The sequence below is a fragment of the Pan paniscus genome, chromosome 15, assembly GCF_029289425.2.
Source record: "Pan paniscus chromosome 15, NHGRI_mPanPan1-v2.0_pri, whole genome shotgun sequence".
Classification (NCBI taxonomy): domain Eukaryota; kingdom Metazoa; phylum Chordata; class Mammalia; order Primates; family Hominidae; genus Pan; species Pan paniscus.
This window is the reverse complement of record NC_073264.2, coordinates 89,523,478-89,551,308: the sequence shown is the minus strand read 5'-3', so window position 1 is coordinate 89,551,308 and position 27,831 is coordinate 89,523,478. Positions and strand designations below refer to the sequence as shown.

The 27,831-nt window shown below is 37.5% G+C and overlaps 1 protein-coding gene across 10 annotated transcripts in view; it reads right to left on the bottom strand.

Annotated features, from left to right (window-relative positions):
- SPATA7 (spermatogenesis associated 7) overlaps positions 1-22,204 on the bottom strand; it is a 53,529-nt gene extending 31,325 nt beyond the window's left edge. Inside the window, exons 1-5 of one of the 10 annotated variants that reach the window (XM_055097924.2) lie at positions 22,000-22,161; positions 21,225-21,663; positions 15,596-15,670; positions 13,575-13,670; positions 10,856-10,903 (exon numbers count right to left, since the gene is read on the bottom strand). In XM_055097924.2, the coding sequence (XP_054953899.1) occupies positions 10,856-10,903; positions 13,575-13,670; positions 15,596-15,670; positions 21,225-21,654 (649 nt within the window). In that variant the 5' untranslated portion in view covers positions 21,655-21,663; positions 22,000-22,161. Of the gene's footprint in view, positions 1-10,855; positions 10,904-13,574; positions 13,671-15,595; positions 15,671-21,031; positions 21,685-21,999 lie in introns of those variants that run through there. The other 9 variants (XM_034937966.3, XM_055097927.2, XM_063596354.1 and 6 more) reach the window with 9 other exon arrangements.
- Positions 22,205-27,831: the final 5,627 nt, after the last annotated feature.

The window sequence follows — 27,831 nt, the reverse complement described above, 5'->3', positions numbered from 1 at the left end:
CCATCAATGGGTATATTTCTTTCTGGATAAAGAAAATATGGCACATATACACCATAGAATACTATGCAGCCACAAAAAAGAATGAGTTCATGTCCTTTGCAGGAACATGGATGAAGCTGGAAACTATCATTCTCAGCAAACTAACACAGGAACAGAAAACCAAACACTGCATGTTCTCACTCATAAGTGGGAGTTGAACAATAAGAACACATGGACACCAGAAGGGGAACATCACACACTGGGGCCTGTTGGGGGACTGGGGAAGGGATAGTATTAGGAGAAATACCTAATGTAGATGACAGGTTGATGGGTGCAGCAAACCACCATGGCACATGTATACCTATGTAACAAACCTGCATGTTCTGCACATGTATCCCAGAACTTAACGTATAATAATAATAATAAAAAAAGAACACCTGGACATTTTTTAGTCAATATTTTTCTTCTCTAAAGAAACTGTATACAAATGCAATTGTGGAAACTAGTTACAAATTGATTAAAGATCATTTTGATTTGTAAATATATTTATTTAATAGAATTTCTTCTTTTCCCAATAACAAAAAATAGAATGCTAAAAAAAAAAAAAAAAGTAGATTAGTGGTTGCCTGAGGCTAGGGGTAGGAATTTGCAGCGTGGCTGCAAATGGGTACAAGGGATCTTCATAAAATGATGAAAATGTTCTAAAATTGGTTTGTGATTGCACAATTCTGTAAATTTAGTAAAAAATCAGTGAATCTTATAGTACGTAAATTATTTTCCAATAAAACTTCTATAAAAATTAAATTATTTAAATAATTCAATAAACTATATTCCAGGTTAGGAACTGATCAAGTCAGTAGTCTGCTATGACAGAAAAGTACAGAGTAGCTTATAAAAACAGAGATGGCTCAAATCCAGAGACTTCTCTTTTTATGTGTCTAGAAAGCCTGTTTCTAAGCCAAATTCATTATAATGAAAAATCATATATAATGAAGAATGATTATTAATTACACTTAACTTGGTGATTATAATATTTGCAATTACTCTAAGCCATCACAATTTGGTTTATATAGCAAAAAGGAAAAATTCCTGCCTTAATTGACTAAAAGCAGAAAATACCGTGGATAAATAAGCACTAGCTAAATCTACATTTTAAAAACAAAAAGTGTAAGCAATTCTTTAAATACCCCCTATATGCTGTCAAATCCCACATTTTTAGCTCTATCCTGAAATTGTCTCTTGAATTCCAGACTTGCACTCCAACTGCCTCCTAAGGGTTGCCAACTGGCTATGTAATAGGCATTTATTTCAAATGTAATGACCAACACTGAACTACTGCTTTGCTTTCTCCTCTCAATCTTTTCCTATGGCATTGCTCACTTCAGTAAATCATAACTCCATCCTTTTGGCTGAGAGGTTCTAAGTCTTGGAAGTCATTTTTGACCCAATCCTCTTTTCTCTCTCACACTACATCTACATCCAACCCATCAGTAAATACTATGGACACACATTTGAAATGTTTCCAGAATCTGATTATTTCAATCTCTCTCCACTGCAACCACTCTGGTCCCAGTCACCATTATTTCTCATCTGGATTATTTACTGTCTTCTAACTAGTCATTCTGCTTCAGACTATTCCCAACTATGAAGCCAAAGGGATGCTTTTAAAAGTAAAAGTAGCCCTGCTACTCCTCTCTTCAAGACCCTCCAATGGCTTGCAATTTCATTCAGAGTGAAGGCCAAAGTCTTTGCAATGGCCACTGCCTTTTATTCTCTGCATCCCTCTGTCCCATCTCAGTGACTTCATCTATTACTCTTCGGTTGGCTTATTCCATACTAGCTACACAGCCCTCCTTGCTGTTTTTTGAAAACACCAATCATGACACCATTTCAAGGCTTTTAAACTTGCTGTTTCCTCTGTCTGGATTGCTTTTTCCCCAGATAGCCACATGCCTCTTCCTTAATTCTTTCAGGTCTCTGCTCAATTGTCACCTTATCAGCAAGGGCTTCTCCTCCAAGGGACTCTCAGTCATTTTTTTTCCATTGCATTTATTACCATATGACATATTCTTTATTTATTTGTATTTGCTTATTGTTTGTCTTCTCCAACTACAATGTAAACTCTACAAAAGCAGGAAATTTGTCCTGTTCACCCCTTTAGTCCCAGCCCTTAGAACAATGTCTAGCACATAGCAGGGGCCCAATAAATATATGCTGAATAAATCAATGAATAAACTCTAGCAAACTAAATTAAATGTTATTTTGTTACTCTAGCAAAATAAATTAAACGACCATTTTAAATTTGTGATTTTGACTTTATTTTTTTTGAGACAGAGTTTCACTCTTGTTGCCCAGGCTGGAGTGCAATGGCATGATCTTGGCTCACTGCAACCTCCCCCTCCCAGGTTCAAGTGATTCTCATGTCTCAGCCTCCCGAGTAGCTGGAACTACAGGTGCATGCCACACCTGGCCAATTTCTGTATTTTTAGTAGAGAAGGGGTTTCATTATGTTGGCCAGGCTGGTCTCGAACTCATGACCTCAAGTGATCCTCCCGTCTTGGCCTCTCAAAGTGCTGGGATTACAGGCGTGAGCCACAACGCCTGACCTAAAATACTTTTAAATACTTAGTAGGGCTACTCTACTACTCTTTTCTATTCATGTTCAGATTATTTCTGGCTATTTTCTCATATATATGTAGGTTAATTTTGGAACATTTTGTCAAGTAGTATATGAACAATACTCATTTTTGGCATCTTAATTGAGCTCACATTGAATTTAGAAATTACTTTAAAAAGTATCAATACTTTAAAGAGTATGTATCAATATATTTGCATTATATAGAGTCTTTCTATCTTATAACAAGATATGCCTTTTCTTTTGGTCCAGTCAATACATTAACCAAATATATTTGGTTAATATATTCTTTCCAGTCATGACCAGATGGCCATTCTATTTAAGTTTATATATATATCAGGTTGCTTAGGTAATAATTTTTTCAGCTTTGTTAAGGTATAGCAGACAAATTGTATATGTTTCAGGCATTTAATTTGATATTCTGATATACATTGTGAATGATCATAATCAAGATAATTAATACATCTATCACCTAACATAGTTGCTACTTTTTCTTTTTTTTTGTGGTGAGAACACAGATGTACTGTCTTAGCAAATTTCAAGTATATTATACAGTACTGTTAACTCTAATTAATGCTGTACATTAGATCTCCAGAACTTACTCAACTTGCATTAACTAAAACTTTGTACTCTTTGACCAATGTCTCCCCATTTCCTCCTTCCTGTAGCCCCTGGCAACTTCCATTCTACTCTCTGCCTCTCTGAGGTTGCCCACTTTAGATTGCACATACACGTTTAATAATCCAGACACAGGCAAGTACCACGTGATCTCACTTATATGTGGAAGCTAAAATGAACCTTCAGGTTCATCTGTGTTGTCACAAATGACAGAAATGACAGGATTTCCTTCTTTTTAAAGGCTATGTGGTGTGGGTTTTGCATGTGTCTGTGTATGTTATAAATGTGGTGTGGGTTGTGTGTATGTGTGTGTAGTATTTCTTTATACACATACCACATTTTCTTTATCCATTCATCTGTCAACATTTAGGTTGTTTCTATATCTTGACTATTTGCTATAATGCTGTAACAAACATGGGAGAACAGATATCTCCTTGACATACTGATTTCATTTCCTTTGGATATATATTCAGAAGTGGGATTGCTTAATCGTATGGTAGTTCTATTTTCAATTTCTCAAGGAGCCTCTATATTGATTTGCCTAATGGCTGTACCAACTTACATTCCTAGCAACAGTGCACAAGGGTTCCCTTTCCTCCACATCCTTGCCAACACTTGTTACATGTTGTCTTTTTGATAGCCATTCTCACAGGTGTGAGTGATATCTCATTAAGGTTTTGATTTGCATTTCCCTGATAATTAGTAATGTTAAGCACCTTTTCATACACTTATTGGCCACTTGTATGTCTTCCTTTGAGAATGTCTACTCAGGTCCTTCATGCATTTTTATAGCAAGGTTTTTTTTTTTTTTTTTTTTTTTTGCTATTGAGTTGTACTTATTACTTACACAGTTGGGATATTAACCTCTTATCAGATACATGGTTTGCAAATATTTCCTCCCATTCTGTAAGTTGCCTATGCACTCTGTCGATTGTTTCCTTTGCTGTACAAAAGCTTTTGAGTTTGGTGAATTCCACTTGTCTATTTTTGCTTTTGTTGCCCGGCTTTCAGAGTCATATCCAAAAATATTATTGCCCAGACTAAAGCCAAGAAGCTTTTTTTCTATGTTCTCTTCTAGTAGTTTTATGGATTAGGACCTTATATTTAAGTTTTTAAATCCATTTTGAGCTGATTTTTGTATGAGTTGATTTTTGTCTATGGTTTAAGAGTCCATTTTCATCCTTCTGCATGGGACTATCCAGGTTTCCCAGAGTCATTCATTGATGACACTATCCTTTCCCCATTGTGTGTGTTTGGTACCCTTTTGAAGATAAGTTGACTATAAATACATGGATTTATTTCTGGGTTCTCCATTCTTTTCCATTGGTCTGATATGTGTTTTTATGCCAGTTCCATACTGTTTTGATTATTGTAGCTTTGAAATATATTTTGAAATTTAGAAAGTGTGATTTCTCCAGCCTTGTTTTTCTTGCTCAAGATTGTTTTATTTGTGGTCTTTTGTGGTCCCACATGAATTTTACGATTTTTCTATTTCTGTAAAGAATGTCTTTGGGATTTCTATAGGGATTGCAGTGAATTTATAGACTACTTTGGGTAGTACAAAAATTATAACAATATTAATTATTCCAATTCATAAATATGGATGTCTTCCATTTATCTGTGTCTTCTAAAATTTCCTTTATTGATGTTTTATAGTTTTCAGTGTACAAGTTTTCAACCTTTTTGTTTAAGGTTATTCCTAAGCATTTTATCCTTTCTGTTGCTGTTGCAAATGGCATTGTTTTCTTAATTTCCTTTTCAGACAGTTGTTTGTGTACAGAAATGCCACTGGTTTTTGTACATTAATTTTGTATCCTAAAACTATATTTAATTTATTGCAACAGTTCTTTTTTATCGGGCATTAGGGTATTCTACATATATATCATGTCATCACAAACAGAAGTAACCTTACTTTTTTTTTTTTTTTTTTTTTTTTTTGAGACAGGGTCTTTCTCTGCTGCCCAAGCTGGAATTCAGTGGCATGGTCAAAGCCCACTGTGACCTTGAATTCCTGGGCTCAAGTGATCCTACTGCCTCAGCCTCCAATGTAGCTAGGACTACAGGTATGTGTCACCATGCCTGGTTAATTTTTAGTTTTATTTTGTAGAGGCATGGTCTTACTATGTTGCCCAGGCTGGCCACTCCTGGCCTCAAGTGATCTCTCCACCTTGGTCCCCCAAAGTATTGCAATTACAGGAGTGAACCACCACACCCAGCTTTACTGCTTTCTTTCTAATTCGTATGCCTTTTATTTCTTTTTCTTGTCTAATTGCTCTGGCTAGGACTTCCAATACTATGTTAAACAGAAGTGGCAAAAGTGAGGAATCCTTGCCTTATACCAGATCTTAGAGGAAAAGCTTTGTTTTTCTTCATTAAGCATCATGTTACCTGTGAGATTTTCATATATAGCTTTCATGCTGTTGAAGTAAGTTCCTTCTATTCCTATTTTGTTGAGAGAGTTTATCATGAATGGATGCTGAATTTTGTCAAATGGTTTTTCTGCATGTATTGAGATGATTGTGTGGTTTTTAATCTTTCACTATGTTACTGTGGTATATCACATTGGTTGATTTGCATATGTTGAACCACCTTTGTATCCCAGGGATAAATCTGACTTGGTCATGGTGTTTGATTCTTTTAACATGCAGTTGAATTCAGTTTGCTGGTATTTTACTGAAGATTTCTGCACTTATATTAATCAGATATATTGGCCTGTAGCTTTCTTTTCTTGTGGTGTCTTTGTTTGGTTTTGGCATCAGGGTGGTGCTAGCCTCATAAAATGAGTTTGGAGGTATTCCCACTTCTATTTTTATAAAAGTTTAAGAAGGACTGGTGCTATCCTTTCTTTGAATGTTTGGTAGATTTACCTATGAAGATATCTGGTCCTGGGCTATTCTTTGTTGGGAAGTTTTTTTTAATTTTTAATTTTATTTTTTGAGATTTTATCCCATTCTGTCACCCAGGCTGGAGTGCAGGGACATGATCTCAGCTCACTGCAACTTCCACCTCCTGGATTCAAGTGATTCTGCTGCCTCAGCCTCCTGAGTAGCTGGGATTACAGGTGTGCAACACCACATCTGGCTAATTTTTTGTATTTTTTAGTAGAGTCGGGGTTTCACCATGTTGGCCAGAGGGTCTTGAACTCCTGACCTCAAGTGATCTGCCTGTCTTGGCCTCCCAAAGTGCTGGGATTACAGGCATGAGCCACCACATCTGGCCTCTGTTGGGAAGTTTTTGATTACTGATTCAATCTCCTTTTTTCTATTAGTCTATTCAGGATGTTTCTTCTTGATTCAGTTTTTGAAGGTTGTATGTTTCTAGGGATTTACCGAGGTGGGCTTAGTTTATTCTTCTTTTTCTAGTTCCTTGAGGTATACAGTTGAGTTGTTTGAGATCCCCTCTTTTAATGTAAGTATTCATCACTATAAACCACTCTCTTAGTACTAATTTTGCTGCATTCTGTAAGTTTTGGCATATTGTGGTTTTGTTTTCCTTTGCCTCAAGATATCAAAATTCTGTTTTTATTTCTTCTTTGACTCAATGCTTGTTCAAGAATGTGTTGTTTAGTTGCCATGTATTTGTGAATTTCCCATTTTCTTACTGCTATTAATTATTAGTTTTATTCCATTCTGGTTGAAAAAGATACTTGAAATGATTTTTATCTTCTTAAATATGTTACGTCTGATTTTATGGCCTAATATGAGATCTATTCTGAAGAAGGTTTCATGTGCACTTGAGGAGTGCGTATTCTTCAATAGGGTATAAAGGTCTGTATATATCTGTTAAATTCCTTTGGTCTATTATGTTGTTCAAGTCAGCAGTTTAAATGATTTCTGTCTGGGTCTTATAATATGTATCCATTATTGAAAGTGGATTATTGAAGTCTTCTATTATTGTATTAAAGTCAATTTCTCCCTCAGATTTGTCCACAATTGCATGATATATTTAGGAGTTCTGATGTTGGGTATGTAGATAATTGTTACATCTTCCTGTTAAGTTGACCCTTTAAAAATTATATAATGGCTGTCATTGTCTCTAGAGATCATTTTAAGGCCAGGCACGGTGGCTCACGCCTGTAATCCCAACCAACTTAATTCAAATGATCCAGATATTTAAAGCATGTAAACACTGAACCAGTTTTGTGCTACAAAAAAGTTACTAATATGATACAGAAGAAAAAAATGTAAAGCACAGAAATTAAAAATCTGGAAGGGTCCTTAGAAATCATCTAATTACCTTTCATTTCACAAAAAAGGAAGGTCAGAGGTAAAATGACTTGCCCATATAACTTGTATGTAGTGACCAAACTGGTCTTTAAAAATATGTACTAAGAAGTCTCTACTCTTGCCTAACATGTGTTTTTTCCTCCTTTAAAATTATTTGAATCGAATTTTCCTTCAAAAATATGACAGCCTACACGAAGGTTTGTTGCAAACATAAAAAGAATAGAAAAGGGAGAATACATTGCAAACATAAAAAGAATAGAAAAGGGAGAATACAAAGTGTCAAGCACAAGGCCTGAGACAGACACTGTGTTTGTAGCTATGACCTATAGCTGGTAGTTACTTTCTCCCCTACCTTCTATCTCTTCAACTAAGATATACAAGCAGAGATGAGTTAACCATTCCTACTGTTTGTGATCTTTCCTAGATTGCACCCAAAAGGCATTTCCCTATGTATGCTTTTATTCATTTATCATTTAGCATGAACTAACCTTAGGTTGATATTTACTTTTTTTTCTTTTTTTTTTTTTTTTTGAGACGGAGTCTTGCACTGTTGCCCAGGCTGGAGTGCAGTGGCATCATCTCGGCTCACTGCAAGCTCCGCCTCCTGGGTTCACGCCATTCTCCTGCCTCAGCCTCCCGAGTAGCTGGGACTACAGGCGCCTGCCACCATGCCCAGCTAATTTTTTGTACTTTTAGTAGAGACAGGGTTTCACCGTGTTAGCCAGGATGGTCTCCATCTCCTGACCTCGTGATCCGCCTGCCTCAGCCTCCCAAAGTGCTGGGATTACAGGCATGAGCCACCACGCCTGGCTGATATTTACTTTTTTAATGTAGAAATGTTCTCAAACTCTACATAAATTCAAATATTAACTTAGAAAACTTAGAAACTTAGAAAACACTGAACTTAAAATTTATAACACTGATTTTATCTTTTTTTTTAAAATTTTATTATTATACTTTAAGTTTTAGGGTACATGTGCACATTGTGCAGGTTAGTTACATATGTATACATGTGCCACGCTGGTGCGCTGCACCCACTAACTCGTCATCTAGCATTAGGTATATCTCCCAATGCTATCCCTCCCCCCTCACCCCACCCCACAACAGTCCCCAGAGTGTGATGTTCCCCTTCCTGTGTCCATGTGATCTCATTGTTCAATTCCCACCTATGAGTGAGAATATGCGGTGTTTGGTTTTTTGTTCTTGTGATAGTTTACTGAGAATGATGATTTCCAATTTCATCCATGTCCCTACAAAGGACATGAACTCATCATTTTTTATGGCTGCCTAGTATTCCATGGTGTATATGTGCCACATTTTCTTAATCCAGTCTATCATTGTTGGACATTTGGGTTGGTTCCAAGTCTTTGCTATTGTGAATAGTGCTGCAATAAACATACGTATAACACTGATTTTTATATGATTAATAAGACAATCAAAGGCTGTGACAGCCATGTTTTTTGCCTATTTTTAAAGGATACATTTCTTTTTTTGTTTTTTTGAGACGGTGTCTTGCTCTCTCGCCCAGGCTGGAGTGCAGTGATGCGATCTCTGCTCACTGCAAGCTCCACCTCCCGGATTCACGCCATTCTCCTGCCTCAGCCTCCAGAATAGCTGGGACTACAGGTTCCCACCACCACACCCAGCTAATTTTTTGTTTTTTAGTAGAGACGGGGTTTCACCATGTTAACCAGGTTGGTCTCGATCTCCTGACCTCGTGATCCACCTGCCTCGGCCTCCCATAAAGTATACATTTCTTAATTGAAATCAAAAACAAAGGTTTCAAATGGTATTCTTCAGAAATTTTTAAACAGGGTTTTCAAATTTTTGGTCTGATGATTTAAAAATGAAGATAACCTGGTCAAAGGGTAGATATATAAGGATTCTATATATCCTGTGTCAACATTATGGGTTTTCTTTTTCCTTTTTTTTTTTTTTCTTGAGACAGCATCTCCCTGTCACCTAGGCCAGAGTGCAGTGGCATGATCATGGCTTACTGCAGCCTTGACCTCCCTGGCTCAAGTAATCTTCCCACCTTAGCCTCCTGAGTAGCTGGGACCAGAGTTGCATGCCACCACATCCAGCTAATTTTTGTATTTTTTGAAGAGACAGGGTTTCACCGTGTTGCCTAGGCTACTCTTAAATGCCTGGGCTCAAGTGATCCACTTGCCTCTGTCTCCCAAAGTGCTGATTATAGGTGTGAGCCACTGTGCCTGGGTATTTTTGGATAATTTTTAAGTTAGAAATGCTTTCTCAAAAGGCAATGTGTCAACACCTTTTAGTATGGCTACTATTAAACAAATAGAAAAAAGCAAGTGTTGGGGAGGACATGGGGAAATCTGAATACTTGAGCATCATTAGTCATAATGGAAAATGGTGCAGCTGCTATAGAAAGCAATATGGTCACTGGGTGCAGTGGCTCACGCCTATAATCCCAGCACTTTGGGGGACTGAGTCAGGTGGATCACTTGAGCTCAGGAGTTTGAGACAAGCCTGGGCAACATGGTAAAACCCTGTCTCTATGTAAAAAGGCTGTGGCAAAATTAGCTGTGCGTGGTGGCTTGCGCCTGTAGTCCCACCTACTTGGGAGGCTGTTGGGAGGCTGAGGTGGGAGGATTGCTTGAGCCCAGGAGGTGAAGGTTACAGTGAGGTGAGATCGCTCCACTGCACTTTAGCCCCAGGGCAATAGAGTGAGACCCTGTCTCAAAAAAAAAAAAAAAAAAAAAAAGAAAAGAAAAGAAAAGAAAATAGTATGGTAGTTTCTCAAAAAATTAAAAATAGAATATATGATTTAGCAATTCCACTTCTAAATATACACCCAAAATCTTTAAAAGAAGGTTCTTGAAGAGGTATTTGTATACTCATGTCCATAGCAGTATAGTTTATTCACAACAGCCAAAAGGTGACTGTAACTCAAGTGTCCATCAACTGACGAATGCATAAGTAAAATGTGGTATATACACAGAATGGAATTTTATTCAGCCTTTAAAAAGGAGATTCTGACTCATTACAATATGGATGAACCTTGAGGACATCATGCTAGGTGAAATAAGCCAGTCACAACAGAAGAAACACGATATGATTCCACTTATATAAGGTACCTAAAATAGATTCATAGAGATAGTAAGTACAATGGTGACAGTAGTCAAATTCATAGTGATAGAAAAGAATGTTGGTTTCCAGGGCCTATGGGAGGAAATTATTGTTTATGTGGCATAGGAATTTCAGTTTTGCAGTATAAAGAGAGTTCTGGAGGTAGTAGTTATCACTGTACCACAATATTAATGTACTTAATATTGAACTGGACACTTAAAAATGGTTAAGACAGTAAATTTTATGTTATGTATATTTACCTTAATTTTTTTTAAAAAGGTAATAATGTCCAAAAATTACTTACACTTTATGCTGGTACTCATGCTTACTGGAACTGAGCAGTCTACTGCAGCTGAAAGAGAAAGTTAATAGTTTAATAATATTGTCAGTATTTATAAATGACAAATACCAAATGTGGAAATCACAAAATGTTCCAGACCTTGCAGCTGTTTATCATACTTCTAGAGATGGAAAACACAAGATCCTTGATTAAAAATACACTGTTGGGATTAATAACTCATTCGATACTGCAGAAGAAAATACTAGTGAACTTGAAGACATAGCAATATAAACTACTCAAAATGAAACAGACTTAACATACTTATAATGTAGTCCCAAAACAAGCTTGGGGAAAAAAAAAGCAAAATGGAAGACTTATACTACCTGATTTCAAGACTTACTGTAATGCTACAATAATTAAGGCAGTGTGGCATGGGGCTTAAAGATAGACATATAGATCAACAGAACCAAGGAGTTAAGTCCAGAAACAGACCCACACATATGGTCAACTGACTTTCAAAAAGTACTAGGACAATTAAATAGAGAAAAGATAACCTCTTCAACAAATGGTACTGGGAAATTTGGATATGAAGAGGCAAAAAAACAAAACAAACAAAAAACCTCAAAACCCTTATATCATACCATATACAAAAACTAACTCAAAATGGATCACAAATTTAAATGTAAGGGCTAAAACTTTAAAACTTCTAGAAGAAAACATATTAAGAAATTCTAAGTGACCTAAGGTTAGGCAAATATTTCTTGAACAGGTTATGAAATAACCTGTTTAGTTTATAAAACTAAAAAACTAAACGACTTCACGATTTTCATGTCACAAAATATTTTTCTTTTGTTTTTTTAGCCATTTAAAAATATAAGCATCATAAAATATAAACTAAAATTTAAAAACTTTAGCTATTTAAATGAGAAAATAATAAAAATTTAAAAGACATTAGTCAAAAATTGGTGAAATTCAAATAAGGTCTGTAGTTAATGGGATTGCATCAATATTGATTTCCTGGTTTTGATAACTATACCACGGTTTTTAAGATTTTTAACATTAGTGGAAGAGCAGAGTACAGGGTATATGGTAATTCCCTACACCATTTTTAAATGTTTATGTAAGTCTAAAAATTTCTCCAGAATACGAATTTTAACAAGAAAATGAAAACACCAGCTACAGATTGGGAAAAAAATATCTGCAAAACATATATCTGATATAGAATCTGTATATAAAGAAACTCACAACTTAATACTAAAGAGACAAACAACCCATTTTTAATAATGGGTAAAAGATTTGAACAGTCATTTCACCAAAGAAGATATACAGATGGGAAGTAATAAGGTAACATCACTAGAAATCAGGGAAATGCAAACTAAAACTATGAAGTGATACTATTTCATATTCACTAGAATGGTTAAAAAAGGACTGTCAACACCAAGGGTTGGTAAGGGTGCAGAAGTAATGGAAATGTAAATGGTATATTCACTCTGGAAAACTGTAGTTTCTTATAAAATTAAACTTATACTTAATATATTACCTCACAGTTCTACTCCTGACACATAAATTTACCCGAGTGAAACGTAAACACATGCGCCAAAATTATATGTGAATGTTTATAGCAGCTTTATTCCTAATGGCCAAAAGTGAGTCAAAACAATCCAAATGTTTAACAACTGGTGAATCATAAACAAATTGTGGTCTATTCATTAAATGAAATACTCCTTAACAATACAAAAGAATAAATGGTGGTACACAGAACAGTGTGAATTAGTCTCAAAATCATTAAGATAACTGAAAAAAGCCAGACCCAAAACGATACATGATTCCATTTCTATGAACTTATAGAAAAGGTAAAACTATAGGCGAAAGAGCAGATCAGTGGTTGCCAGGGATTTGTCAGGAGGGGACTGACGGCAAAGGACTAGGGGGAACTCTTTGAGGTAATGGACTTTTTCTATATCAAGGGTTGGCAAATTTTTTCTACAAAGGGCCAGGTAGTAAATGCTTCAGGATTTGCAGGGTGATACAGTCTGTTACAACTGGTCAACTCTGCTTTTTAGTGTAAAAGCTGCCACAGACAATATGTAAAAGATTGAAAACGATTGTTTGTCTATGGATAACTAAATTTGAATTTCATGTCACAAAATACTTTTTTTTAAATTTTTTGCTATCATTTAAAAATATGAACACCATTCTTAGTTCATGGGCTGTACAGAAACAGGTGGTAGGAGGGTTTGGCCTGAACGGTGTAGTTAGCTGATTCCTGTTTTACAACATGGTTGTAGTAGTATTTACACAAATGTGTTCATTTTTCAAAATATTTATCTGTACACATTATAATCAATGCATTTTATAATGTAAGTTTTATCTCAATAAAGCTGACAAAAGAAAAAAATTAAACAGAAAAATAGCATCTTCTTTGTGCAACTTCCATAGATGTGTAAACAAAAAAGCAGATTATATATTTTCATATTAAAAGCAATATCTAACAAAATATTATTAGCAATAGAGATAAAAAATGAAATAAAATAGGCAATATATAGATTTCAAATATAGTTAACAAAAATGGGTATGAATTTGCTAAGTACCTAGAGTCAATAGTTTGTATCACACTAAACCAAACAAATACAAATCCTCTCATATATATAAGGTATTCATTTTTGCTATAGATATATTTTAATGAGAAGTGAAGCTGGAGGTTTAAATTGAGTACAGAGAGTTCACATTTGCACATTTTTACCTTTGGCTGAAAGGATTTTATTATAGTGAACAGCCATGTGATTCTTGACCAGCTGGAGAGTGCTTAGTCTGAGAGAAGAGGAGTCAGTGCAAAAAGCTAAAAATTAAAACATAATCATTATATATTTAAAACTAATATAAAAATCATGAGATAAACAAGGCACTGATTATTTAACTCATTCTTATAAAATGTTCTGAAATTCAACCAGAGATACTGATATATGACATTGTGATGTGAAGCTTTAATCTTGCACTGATAATGCCAATGAGCTATTGACCATTTGGGTTCAAACCTTCCTGAGAATAAAATTTTACAAGCCTGAGACTCTGGGGAAGAGATTCTAGGATACAATCTGTCATTACATTTACAGAACTATTTTTTTTTGACAGCTCTCAATCTTGTAACTAAGGATGTTTAGCTGCCTGCTTAATTAGTTACCATTGTTAATACTTAATCAACGGAATTTCAGAAATTCAATGACTACCAAATCCCAAAACCCTACATACAAAAATTCTATTCCAAGAAGCAAATTTCTAACTTAAACCTGAAAACAAGATCTACATATCAGTTTACTACATTCTTTTTGAAGTACTAAAACTATCTTATAACAAGTGTAATCGCAAAGAAATTCCATGACATTAAACTCCTTGGTCCTCATTCAAACTGTTTAAAAGAAATCTTAGAAATAGTTAAGCACTTACACACAAGTATAAAATATAAATATAGGCAAAGCTTTTTTAAACATTAAAAACAGTTTTTGAGAAGTAATACATGCAATGTGGTTAAAAAAATTCAACAGCTAAAATGGCATATGGAGTTTGAAAAAGAAGTGATTTCTCTACTCTGACCTTTAGTCTCCCTTCCCAGAAATATACTGTTACTGTTTAAATGCATCCTTCCAGAGACTCTGTGCATAATACAAGCCTATGCAATAATTACGAGCTTGATGCCACTACTAAAAATATTTACTGAATGCCATTTACCATAAATTGTTCTAAACTCTTTATATGTATAAACTTATCTAGTCATTATTATTATCATTTAATTGAAGTGAAAACTGAGGCACAGAGATATGAGTTACATCTTCAAGGTTACACTGCTGATAAAGGATGCAGCTTCCATGTGACCCAAGGCAGCCTCATACTTAAAACCACCATACCTATACCAGCTCTATACATATATTCTTTAAAAGAAAGTTAGAATACATATTGTTCTTTATCCTGATTTCTATGTATGTATATTTTAAATCTAGTTTTAACTTTTTATTTAAAATTTAGTTTTTAAAGTTTATCATTATGGCTATGTTACATACATATATATGTTACATACATATATAGCCACAATCATAAACTTTAAAAAATACACTGTAATACAAAGAAATAAGTGAGGCAACTGAAAATGAGATCCTTCCACCACATTTGGAGGTAACAGTATCAAAGATTTTTCCTGTAAATAAGGAAAATAAGGCTTTAATTATTTTGCCTAAGGACATAGACTTATACTTCTAAGGTATAATTACAAAAATTTATTTTAAAACCTACCTTAAAAATGTACCTTGAAAGCTTTAAAATATAAAAATATCACAGCACCTAGAAATCCAGTTGGATAAAGAGGCCCATAGGCCTTTGCTCCTAATAGGAAATGTATTATTCAAGTGCTCTTTTTCTCTGCACAGCTTTTCCTTTTCAGTGCTTGCGTCTTTAATACCTGCTACTTACCATTTTAACAAGGCAGGCATGCCTTAAATCAGGGTAGTTTCCTGGCAAAAGTAGAGCTGGGCTGCTGTAGCAGCTGGGAGCAGGAGACAGCCAAGCCCACATCCAGGGCACAATAATAGTTTGAAATCATAGACTCCAAAATTCTCTAATCTCAAGAACGCCTATGTTTCATTAAAATTAATAATATGAAGTTCAAATATTCGTCAAATGAAATAATTTTTCCATCATGTCATATAATTTGCCAGTAAAGGAAACACTCAGACAATCTTCTAACAAAGCTGCCATTTTAAGCACCTCACTTACCATTACTTTTGGTGCTCAAGTGTCCTTTAAATAGGCACGGTGGACCATATCTGGGAAGGACAGAGGTTGCTCTGACTTTTAACAAGAAAAAAAAATCATAAATTAGGATAAATGAAACACAACTTTTACAAAAACAACAATATTCAATATTTTTTAAATAATAAATTCATCACAAAATAATTTCTTTCCTAAAAGGTGATTGCGTTTTTAGTAGTAATCTCCAAAACAGGAAGTCTGAGTTACGGCATTAAATGTAATTTAATATGCAAAATATAAATGCTTTATCCCCCAAACAGAGATGTTTTAAGAGGGTAAGATGGCTAGTTTGCTATCAGGTGGGCTGTTAAAAGCTATAACAAGGAGGACACATAGAAAGTCTAGAAGATATATGGATGACTAAATATAGAAAAAAGAAGTATCGAGCTAGGAGAACTAAAATCTAAGACCAGAGAACAAAGCTTGTCAGAATAGATTAAAACAGAAAAACAAACTGAGGTCAGAATATCTATGAAGCTCTTTCTATGTCACAAGTCAGAGTGCAGGAAGGAAAAAAATATTTAGGACAATACAAGTCAAGGTGATGCCATCTGAACTGGGAAAAAAGATAGTCATGAAATGAGCACAGCTTCTACCAAGAAAGAAGGAGGGTAAGACCTAAACATAAGAAAAAATACCAACAAACTCTCAGAAAAACCTCATTTCTCCAGATAGAAAGAACTGTGACCTTTTTCTTGTCCAGAATTCAATGCCTCTTCACCTGGAAATGACAGCTCAACTTTCCTTTGGGCGACTCTTCCCTTACTCTTAGCCCAGGTGGTTCAAATAGAGCTGACCCCACTGTCAGGGTTAGGCATAAAACCCAAATTTGGACAGCTGTGTTGACAGCTTCAGCAATGCTATGCAATCCAAGTCCCAGCATGAGATACACAATCCTGGGCCTTTGACAGGAACTATTAGGAAAGGTACTTTCATTTCACTAGGCTTGCTAAACCCAGTGAAGGGTCTAAGCAAGCCCTGTATTGCTGGTGGCCATCCTGAACCATATAAAGGAACCTGTCTGAGAATGAAGCCTACACAGTCAAGTGGAACCAAGATAGAAAGAGATTTCTTGGTGACATCATTTGAGTACCTGAGGCCAACCATGTTTGAAGCTCTTCCTTCCCTAGACGTTTCTTTACATTAGCCAAAAAAAAAAAAAAAAAAAAAAAAAAAAAATTCCCATTTTAGCTTAAACCAGTATAAGTTGATTTCTTCATTTGTAGTCAAAAGGCTAATTTATTGAGTGGTAACCCTGCCAGGCAGTGCTCCAAGCACTTTGCTGGTATAAATTCATTTAATCCTTACAATACTATAATTCTCCCTACTTTATAGATGAGGGTAATTGAAGCACAGAGGTTAAACTTGTAATTTGCCAAAGATTACACAAGAATGTGACAGATTTGGGATCTGAACCCAAGCAGTCTGTTTCCTGGGTCTTAATCATTACACTATCTTGACCAATATAAACTGCTCAGTACTTGAACCATGCTCTAAGCTACTAAATCATGTGAAACAGACCAAGAAGATATCTCAACTGTATGCAGTTTATTCCCTCCAAATTCCATTCTATTCTATGTATGTTTCACTATAGGTCACAGAAAAAGGAAAAACAGGTATACCCAGAGAAGTGTGAAAGGATGAAAAGAGAATGAAAAAAGGTTGGAACCTAGTGATAATGCTCTGGATAGAAATGCTTCCCCACCCATCTGTAGGTGACAGCTGTGAACAAGGTGGTTAATATCTGGCCCCAGGAATCAATCCAGCTGCTCTTTAGCATAAGATGGTGATAAGAACAAACATGGAATTTAGATGTTCCTTGATGTCTATGTTCCCTTGTCTATTTACCATCAGATGTACACCAAGGCATATACTCATTGGTTTCTAATATTCCTATAGATACATGTCATATTAAAAATGACAGAATTAGGGCTGAGCACAATGGCTCGTGCTTGTAATCCCAGCACTTTGGGAGACCGAGGCAGGCTGATCACCTAAGCCCAGAAGTTCAAAGACCAGCCTGGACAACATGGCGAAACTCTAACTGCATAAAAAAATACAAAATTAGCTGGGTGTGGTGGTGTGTGCCTGTAGTCCCAGCTACACAGGAGGCTGAGATGGGAGGATGATTGAGCCCAGGAGGCTGCACTGCACTCCAGTCTGGGTAACAGAATAAGACCCTGTCTCGAAAAAAGAAAAAAGAAAGAGAAAGGAAAAAAAAAAAACCTAACAGAATTGAGGGGAGAAATAAGACGATTTAATTCATCTACCCTCTCATAGTTTCTGGTTCCTGCTTTGTGTCCTGTGTATAGGTCACATTTTCCTGTTTTTTGTTTTTGTTTTTTTGCATGACTTGCAATTTCTTTTTGTTGAAAAGTTAACATTTTAGGTAATATATTGCAGCAACTCTAGATACAGAATCCTCTCCTGAGCTTGTTTTCATTGTTGTTCACTTGTTTGTTTAGTGACTTGGCTAAGCAATTTATCAAAGTCTATTTCCCATGGAATGTGAAGCCTCCGATTATCACTCCTCGGTGATGAAGCTTTGGGCACGTGCACAATCACGCCTTCTCTAATGAGGTCTGAACCCCAGTCTTTGGGAGAAACTCTCTTTCAAATTGTCCTTCTTTGAGTACTTTCCCTTAATTCTAGGTATCAAATACAGTTTTCTTATCTTTTTATTTTAGTTAATTCATTAATTTTTTTTATATACTAGAGACAGGGTCTTGCTATGTTACCCAGGCTGATTACAAACCACTGACCTCAAGTGATGCTCCTGCCTCAGCCTCCTAAAATGCTGAGATTACAGGCATGAGCTGACACGCCCAGCCCCTTACATCTTATAGTTACTCTTTTATGAAAGTATAACAATTCTTTAACTTTTCCTTGTATAAATCACTGTATGGTTTCTATCTCCTGACTGGACCCAGAATGAGCCAAAGGGGCATGGAGAAGTAGCCTCAAACCAAATGCCAAGGAAAAGAACATCATTCTCTAACTATTAGGACTAAAATCTTGTCAATGAGATTGAAGGTCTTAGTGGTGAAATTCACTGGTATATGAGAGCAGCCCATTTTCCTACACAATTTGATTAAAATAGCCAGAAGAAAGTCCAGTGAGGAAAGATGAAAGTGTTTCTTGTGGCAGGGTTTCTCTGGAAAACCAAAGGTTTGGAAATCTACCATTGATAAGTGTCTCTATGAGACCAACAGATCAAAACAATTTTTTTTTTGAGATGGAGTCTTGCTCTGTTGCCCAGGCTGGAGTGCAGTGGCATGATCTTGGCTCACTGCAACCTCCCCCTCCCAGGTTCAAGTGATTCTCCTGCCTTAGCCTCCCGAGTAGCTGGGACTACAGGCGCACGCCACCATGCCTGGCTAATTTTTGTATTTTTTGGTGGAGACAGGGTTTAATTCTGTTGCCCAGGCTGGTCTCAAACTCCTGACCTCAAGTGATCCACCTGCCTCAGCCTCCCAGAGTGCTGGGAAAAATTTTTTTTTCAAGTTACTTTCAGTAATACACTAATAGGTTGTCTCCTCTCCTTCCTAAAGGTCATTGATATTAGAGTGAATGGCAGTTTGTTATTCTCAATCTTTTCTTCACCTTCCCCCATAGGAAGCTGGAAACCATGCCTTATATATACCTAGTCCAAGCCCCCATTTTATAAATAACTGAGGCCCAGGGACGTACAGTGACGTGCTGAAGATTACCTAGTTAGTTAGTAGGAAACAAAGATTACAAACAAGACTAACCGTTTTTCAGTCTGGTGCTGTACTATACCACCATTTAGAAGGCTTGCCTTACAAAAGAATGTCTAAAACGTGATTACAGTAAGAGCATGACAAAAGATAATTTTTCTTTAGATGTTTTAATATTTTATGCTCTGAAATAACTAAAAGCACCTCCTAATGAAATCTAAGAAATTTATTCTCAATTATTTTAGCTGTGTCTAAAATTATTTATGGTTTCCTATTAATTTACAGTACATGAAAGCTGACTGCCCCAGTTATTTGCTGATTACATTTATTTTAAAAATTCAAAATAACAATATTTGACATTATCATATATTATTTCCTAAAAATGAAGCTAATTAAATTGTGCAAGTTGTAAAAATATAAACCTTTTTACATTTGGCATGAACCCAATTTGTAAAATAATTCAATAAACAAATACTGACAACTTACTAAATCTACTATACTCTAAATTTTACATATATCCTTTCCCCCTGCCCATCCCTACCATGGGATAGTAAGTAAATGCATTGGCTTCAGATTTATATTCTTCACCTAGATTCAAATCTTGTTCTGCCGCTGTGATCTTGGCAAGTTATTTGTGATCTTTTGCTTTAGTTTCTTCACGATGAAATAAGGCTAATGCCTATCAAGATATTTTTGTACATTAAATGAGATAATTTGGAAATAGTTCCTAGTACATAGCAAGGGTTTAATGTTAGTTTATGTGCAAAATTTCTTAAGATCATAAAGCGTTTTGATTTGCTTTTTCTGAAACCTAGGTTGGTGAAGTGTCAGAATAGTTTGCTGATCAATGAATAGTTATCTCCTACATTCAGAGTAGCACTTATTTTGATCAATGACTATATGATAAAGGCAGACTCATTCAAAGAAAGACATCAAGGAATCATCTAGCAGCTTGGTTTAAAGGCAGTCTTTTAAATAGATAAAAACACTGAATTGGGAGGGGCGGGGAGTCTAAAGATTGCCTCATTTGACTCGAGGAAAGAATGATACTGGCTCAGAAAGTGTGAAAATGCAAATTATTTGGTTTGGGCCGATTTGTAGATATTTAAGATTGTATTTCCCCATCCCCAACCTCACCACATGATGTCCACCTGACTCAAGAAATCAGTAGAGAACAGGTGTATATGATGATTACGGATTGCTGCTAAAACTGCAGTCCGCTGACCAGCAACACTGCATTACTTGGAATTTATTATAAATGCAAAATCTCAGCCACCCCCAAGGGACCTACTGAATCATAATCTGCATTTTAACATGACCCTGAGGGGATTCCTATTCACATAAAGTTACAGAAACCCTGGGTTACTCAGTAGCTTTGGGGGAGGTAGTTCGTTACTGGGAGATTTCGTATTTACTGACCACTTCAAATGCGCCAGGATCTTCTCTATATTATCTGCATTTAATCCTCAAGAACTCCATGGCCTGGGTATTTGACCCTCACGTTCAAGAGATGAGAAAACTGAGGGTCGTCTCCATGGAGAGCAGAGGGGTTTGATTTGGGGCCCGGGGAGGTCTGACTCCAAAGACCAAACCTGGTTCCTCTGCCTGGGAGCTACTGAGGTTTTAAAGGCTGCACGACCCTGAGTTCAGGAGACAGGGGCCCCTGGTGTCAGGGCGACAAATTCAGGGCAAAGAAGCGGACCTGCGAGGCTGGCAAGCAGGCTCTCCCTCTTCCTTTGCGCAGGCCTGGGCAGCTCCAGGCAACACTGGCGACTCAGCCAGGGGTAGGAAGCGCCCAAGGGGCGGCCTTGCACTCGGCTGCCCGGACCCGAGGCTGGGAGCGCCGCCTGGAGCGAGGGGCGAGGCGGCGGTAGCCCCTGACAGCTGCCCTTTACCTCTCCGGCTGCCATCCATGCTTAGTCCTCTTGCAGCCGCCGTAGGGACACGCTGTATCCCCTTCGGTCCTTCCCGCGGCCGGGCCCAGCCCCGGCAGGGAGGACTGGAAAAGAGGAGCCGACGGGGGCTGCAGCAGCAGGGAAACCGTCGCCAGGCCGTTGCTAAGGGCTGGGTCCAGTGAGTCGCTATTGTGACGTCACGGCGCAGGGGACGTGCGTTCCGCAGCCCCGCCTGCGGGGTACCCGGTACTAGGAGGACAGTTGCGGACGGAGAGACCTGGCGGGGAAGGTGCATCGAGCCCCAGTCTGTTGCTCTGGGATCCTGCCAGTCTTCCGCAGAGCGACCTCCTGTCAGGATCCGAGTCACCAGCACCTGGCAGGCTCTGTCCCTGCGGGAAGAGCAGGGAGAGGAGGTGGACTCATCTGGCATCCACGTCCCCTGGGTCCCGGAGAAAAGTGAAACACAAATGTTAGTTGAGGTCAGGGTAACATTTAACCAGTTCCAAATAATTAAATTTCAAAGCAGTCCGTGAACTTTTGGATTAGTGAAAATCCTAGGGGTGAAAAACATCTACATATTTACATCTTAATTCTTAACCTTAATAATAAGTTTGAATTTCCTTTCTGCTCGCCAAGCTTCCCCGCTCCTGTCCCTGCCTCCCTTTTATCGTAAGTTTCAATCCATTTTTATTTATAATGGAAGAGAGCTGCAACATGAATAAGGGGTTGATTTATTGATGGCTTTCTATAATTTGTTTAATTTTGAAGCAGTTACCTTTGAATCCTTGGAAATAACGTCAGATCAGGGTAGGAAGCATTCTGTCACGTAAGACTTCTCAGCCCAAATGTCCATTGACATTTTGGGCTGGTTGTATAATTCTCTGTTGTGGGGGTGCTGTCCCTGTGAACTGTTTTGTAGCATCCCTGGCCTCCGTTCACTAGAAGCAAGTAGCTTCTCAGAAGCAGACCCCACCCACTCCACCTCCGATCCTGACAGTCATAAATGTCTCCAGACATTGTGAAATATTCCCTGGGGGGCAAAATCGCAACTCTGTTGAGAACCACTGCTGTAATGAAAAGAGTCCTGGTTTTGGAGCCAGATATGTAGAACTTAATTCTAAATTTTCTGCTACTTACCAGCTTGATCTTGAATTAGTTTCTAAAACTTTCTGAGCCCCAGTTTCCTCTTCTCTAATGTAGATTGTGAAAGTTGTCAGAATCAAAATAGAGTCACATGTGTTAGAAAACCTGACAAGTGGAACTGGGGAAGGCCATGAAGGAGAGTTCTCATCCATGAATGCCTGATAATAAAACTATCACAAAATACTGCGAAAACCACAACCTTGCACAAAGACCTCCACCTTACCCAAAAAGATACTTCTATGAGGACATCTGTCCAGCAATTGTCTGTCCAACCTTGAACTGACATCACCCTTGTTATTGATGCTTGGAGCCAAGGCTAATTACCTCAAAACAATTATGTAATCCTCTCCCTTTTTTATTTTTTTAAAAAACTTTTTTTTCCTTTAATTCCTTGAATATGCAAACAGTTTGCCATGGCACGCATATTCCTATTGCAATGCCCATTCCTGGGTAAATGTCATTTTCTTCTGTAGAGTTGAGGACTAAGCTCTAATTTTTTTATCTTGCCCAAATTCCTATCTAAGGGGTCTAGGGAGTCATGCCCTAGAAACCATAAATTCTTATCAGATGGGTTTTATTTGACTCTATATACCATGACTTTCCAATCTGATTCTGGCATAATATTATGAGACAAGGGAAAAAAAATCAAAATATTTAACCCCAAGATATATTTCCTTGCCATATCTTGAAATTGCCCTGCAAAGTCTCTTGTGGGAAAAAACCACATTCTATAGAGAATCTCTTTTCCCCTTTGTTTTCCTTCTTTCCTTTCCAAATCCAGGAGATAACCAACTAAGAGCCAGGCACCCTTTTAGGTCCGACAAGACAAATTTTACAACCTGCTCTCTCTCTGAGGTCTGCTATCTGAGAGCTTCCTCTGCACAATAAACTTGGTCTCCACAATCTTTTATCTTAACCCCAACATTTCCTTTTTATTGATCCCAGGCCTTCAGATAAATTCAACCAATTGTCGACCAGGAAATGTTTAAATTTACATACTCATTGAGTTGTCCCACCTTTCTGAACCAAACCAATGTATTTCTTATTTGATTGATGTCTCATGCCTCCCTAAAATGTATAAAACCAAGCTGCACCTCAACCACTTTGGGCACATGTTCTCAGGACCTCCTGAGGGTCACTCATATTTGGCTCAGAATAAATCTCTAAAAATATTTTACAGAGTTTGACTCTTTTCATCAACAGTCTACCTCTCTGTTGCTTGGGATGAAAAAATGATGCTACTAATTTTATAGTTAAAAGAATTAACAGTGCCTGGCAAATAAAAGAATGTATTCAATAAATGTTAGCTTTCTCTCTTCTGAGATTCCTATCTCAGCAGAGCTGGGTATCAGGGAATTCAGGCTTGAGGGAGTAAGTCAGAAACTCTGTAACAAGGAAGGAGAAATAAATCAGAAACCCGGTTATAATAACGCTTGAACCCCTGTTTTCCTAAAACCCAGGGTAGGCAGACAATGATTCAAAATTGGAGGCATGTTGAAGTGTGTGTGATGGCTCTGTGGCCCCAACAACAAAAGTAATTTGGAAGGATACAGGGGCAGGGAGTCAGATGTTATGCAGTCTATTAGTTCATTCTCACATTACTGTAAAGAACTACCTGAGACTGGGTAATTTATGAAGAAAAGAGGTTTAATTGACTCACAGTTCCATAGGCTGTACAGAAAGCATGGCTGGGGAGGCCTCAGGAAACACTATCATGGTGGAAGGGCAAAGGGGAAGCAAGTAGCTTCTTCACATGGCAGAGTAGGAGGGAGAGAGAGCGAAGAGGAAAGTGCTACACACGTTTTAACAAACATATCTCATGAGAACTCACTATCATGAGAACGGCAAGGGGAAAATCCACCCCCATGATCCAATTACCTCTCACTAGGTACCTCCCCCAACATGGGGATTACAGTTCAACATGAAATTTGGAGGGGGACACAGAGCCAAATCATATCATGCAGAGAACAAAAACTCCTTCCTAGGTACTCATTATTGCCTGAAATCCATTTCTAAGATCATGAAGGCCTTTATTTCACTACTGGCAGCTAGCAAATACTTTGCATATAATAGGCCTCCAGTAAGCATTTGTTAAATTGAATTAGAAACAAGGAACCCAAGGCAAACACCCTTGGGATAAGCAACACAGTGACTTGACTCAGGGAAGGTGATACCAGCTCCTCTTAGAAAAGGAGACTTTAGGATGACAAGTAGATTTTGTTTTCAAGTAGAACGGGGGGTCCGTGATCTGGAGAGGGCAGCAGAATGGGAGAAACTTCTGGAGACCATATTGTCTGGTACCCAACTTTGTCTGAAGCCATCTATTTCATTATTTCCCTTTCAATATTTTGTTCCAATTATTTCAAGAATGTGTGCATAATAGGGTCTATGTCTCTCCAATTTTAGCAATGAACATGTTATCCTAAGTGCAATTTAATTTGTCCTTTGCTTTGGCTCTATGTATGTAAACAAGAGAGAATTCTTTCTGGTTGCTATTCCCAGGAAATAATTCATGATCATGGGTGATGGATACAGCTGGTATGAGTTTATTATAGGGTAAGCTCCCAAGAAACGCCCTTCTATTGGGAAAATCATCACCAGCTGCAATGGCCTTGGAGAGTAGGCATTCTGAAGACCTTTTGTTGAATATATATGTTTACACCTGAATTTCATGTTCTGAAATTATTCCAATGCTATATTCTTGTTATTGACATTTAGAAATCTGCATATGTGTTTTTGTTTGTTTATTTATTTATTTATTTTTGTAGAGACGAAATCTGGCTCCGTCGCTCAGGCGGAGTGCAGTGGTGTGATCTTGACTCACTGCAACCTCCACCTCCCGGATTCAAGCAATCCTCCTGCCTCAGCCTCCCGAGTAGTTGGGACTACAGGTTCATGCCACCACGCCCAGCTAATTTCTTTTGTATTTTAGTAGAGACGGGGTTTCACTGTGTTGCTTAGGCTGGTCTTGAACTCCTGAGCTCAGGCAATCCGCCTGCCTCAGCCTCCCAAAGTGCTGGATTACAGGTGTGAGCCACCATGCCTGGCTAATTTTTGTATTTTTAGTAGAGACAGAGTTTTGCCATGTTGGCCAGGCTGGTCTGAAACTCCAGGCCTAAAGTGATCCACCTGCCGTAGCCTCCTAAAGTTCTGGAATTACAGGCATGAGCCACTGTGCCTGACCCATATGTGTGTTTTAGACGGAAATACTTTGTTTCCCTTAATGAATTGGCATGAACTAATCAATTACTGGGTTTCTTTTTTTGTATTAGCTTACAGGAACCTCAAAACTAAGATTTGTGCTCAGTTGAAATAAATATTCGTAGCCTTTTAAAAATTTATCTCGTTAATTCCCTTTATTAGGAATATGACTTCTTCTTTTAATGGTTTAATTAGGCCTGTCTTATTGGATGAGCTCTAAGCCCTTTGGAAATGGGCTTTTATATATTTGAAATATACAATATATTTCAATTTTATATAAATGAAATAAACTATATATTTTAATACCATAACCTATAATTATGCAAATAATATATAGTTTATTGTTTATTCTGTTTTATTATATATTATTATTTTAATCATTATGTTATTATTATATATTTAATCTATGTCTTTATGGATGACCCTTAGTTTCATAATTCAGAGGATTCCTGGAATTTATATTTGTGTGTTTAGAAAATGTTCCAGTAAATACAGTGAAAACAACAAGAAGCCAAAGATCAAAACAACATTTTTCTATTTATTGAGTTATTGAGAACATATTTTAACCCTGAAAGTTCCTGAAAGACAAAAATGAAGGAAATTTAGGGAATCTTTAAAAATTATATGTACGAGGGCAGAGTAAAATTATAGAGTTAAATGTGTACTGTGCTGACCTCGGTCTCAAAACAAAATTGCTTAGGTTTCAGTGATTTAAGAATGCTTGAGAATTTGAGCTATTAACTATTTCTCAGTCATTCTCTAATTGAAATAATGTAGCAATTGATTCGTCTAATAACTAGATGAGAAAATGGAACTTTAGAGCTTGGAGGTATTTAGAGCTTGGAGGTATGAAATAATGGATAATAATTTGCTGTTTGTCACTAGAGGGGGCTTTAGGAAAGTTTTAAGCTCCATCCCTGTGAGGAAAGCAGCCATGCCAAGGCAATATTACCTACAAATCTTATTCAAGCAATGTAAAGTGCAACTGACAAACATTTTAAAAAGTGACTCCAGGGGAGGGGCGGAGTGAGATAGCTGAATAGAAGGCTCTGCCAATCATTCCTTCTCAGGAACACCTAGCTTGACAACTATCTACACAAAGGGAGTAACCATCATAGGAACCAAAAATCAAGGGAGCATTTTCAGTGCCTGGCTTTGATTTCACATAACTGAAAGAGGCACCAAAGAGGGTAGGAAAGACAGTCTTAAATTGCTGATGCCATCCCTCTCTCCTCCCCCATTCCCCAGCAGCAGCTGCCTGTTGGAGAGAATCTCTGTGCTTCAGAGAGGGGGAGCACAGTGGTCATGAGGCTTTGCATTAGACTCAGTGCTGCCCCATCACAGCAGAAAGCAAACCGAGCTGTACTCAGCTGATGCCTGCCCATGGAGGGGGCATTTGGATCGGCCCAAGGCAGAGGGTAATTGCCCATTCCAGCAATTGGAGCTTGAGTCCTGGCAAGCCTTGCCACTGTGGGCTGGAGGCACTGGGGCCCTAAGTGAACTTGAGGGGCAGTTTAGGCCACAAGAACTGCAATTCCTGTGCAAGTCCTGGTATTGAGCTGGGCTCAGAGTCAGTAGATTGGGTTGGAGGGTGGGACATATGACCTATTAAGATACCAGCTGGGGAAGCTAAGAGAGTGCTTGCACCTCTCCCTCTTTGTCCCGCCTCACCAACCCCAGGCTACACAGCTGATGAAGAATGCATCAGAGTATCTTAATAGCAGAATTGATCGAGCAGAAGAAAGAATTAGAGAGCTTGAAGACAGGCTATTTGAAAATACACAGTCAGAGGAGACAAAAGAAAAAAGAATAAAAAAACAATGAAACATGCTTACGAGATCTAGAAAATAGCCTCAAAAGGGAAAATCTAAGAGTTATTGGCCTTAAAGATGAGGTAGAAAAAGAGATAGGGATAGAAAGTTTATTTGAATAAATAATAAAAGAGAACTTTCGAAACTTAGAGAAAGATGTCACTATCCAAGTACAAGAAGGCTCCAGAACACCAAGCAGATTTAATCCAAAGAAAACTACATCAAGGTATATAATAATCAAACCCCCAAAGGTCAAGGATAAAGAAAGAATCCTAAAAGCAGCAAGAAAAAGAAATAAGTAACATACACTAGAGCTCCAATACATCTGGCAGCAGACTTTTCAGTGGAAACCTTACAGGCCGGGAGAGAGTGGCATGACATATTTAAAGTGCTGAAGAAAAAAGACTTTTACCCGAGAATAGTATATCCAGTGAAAATATTCTTCAGACATG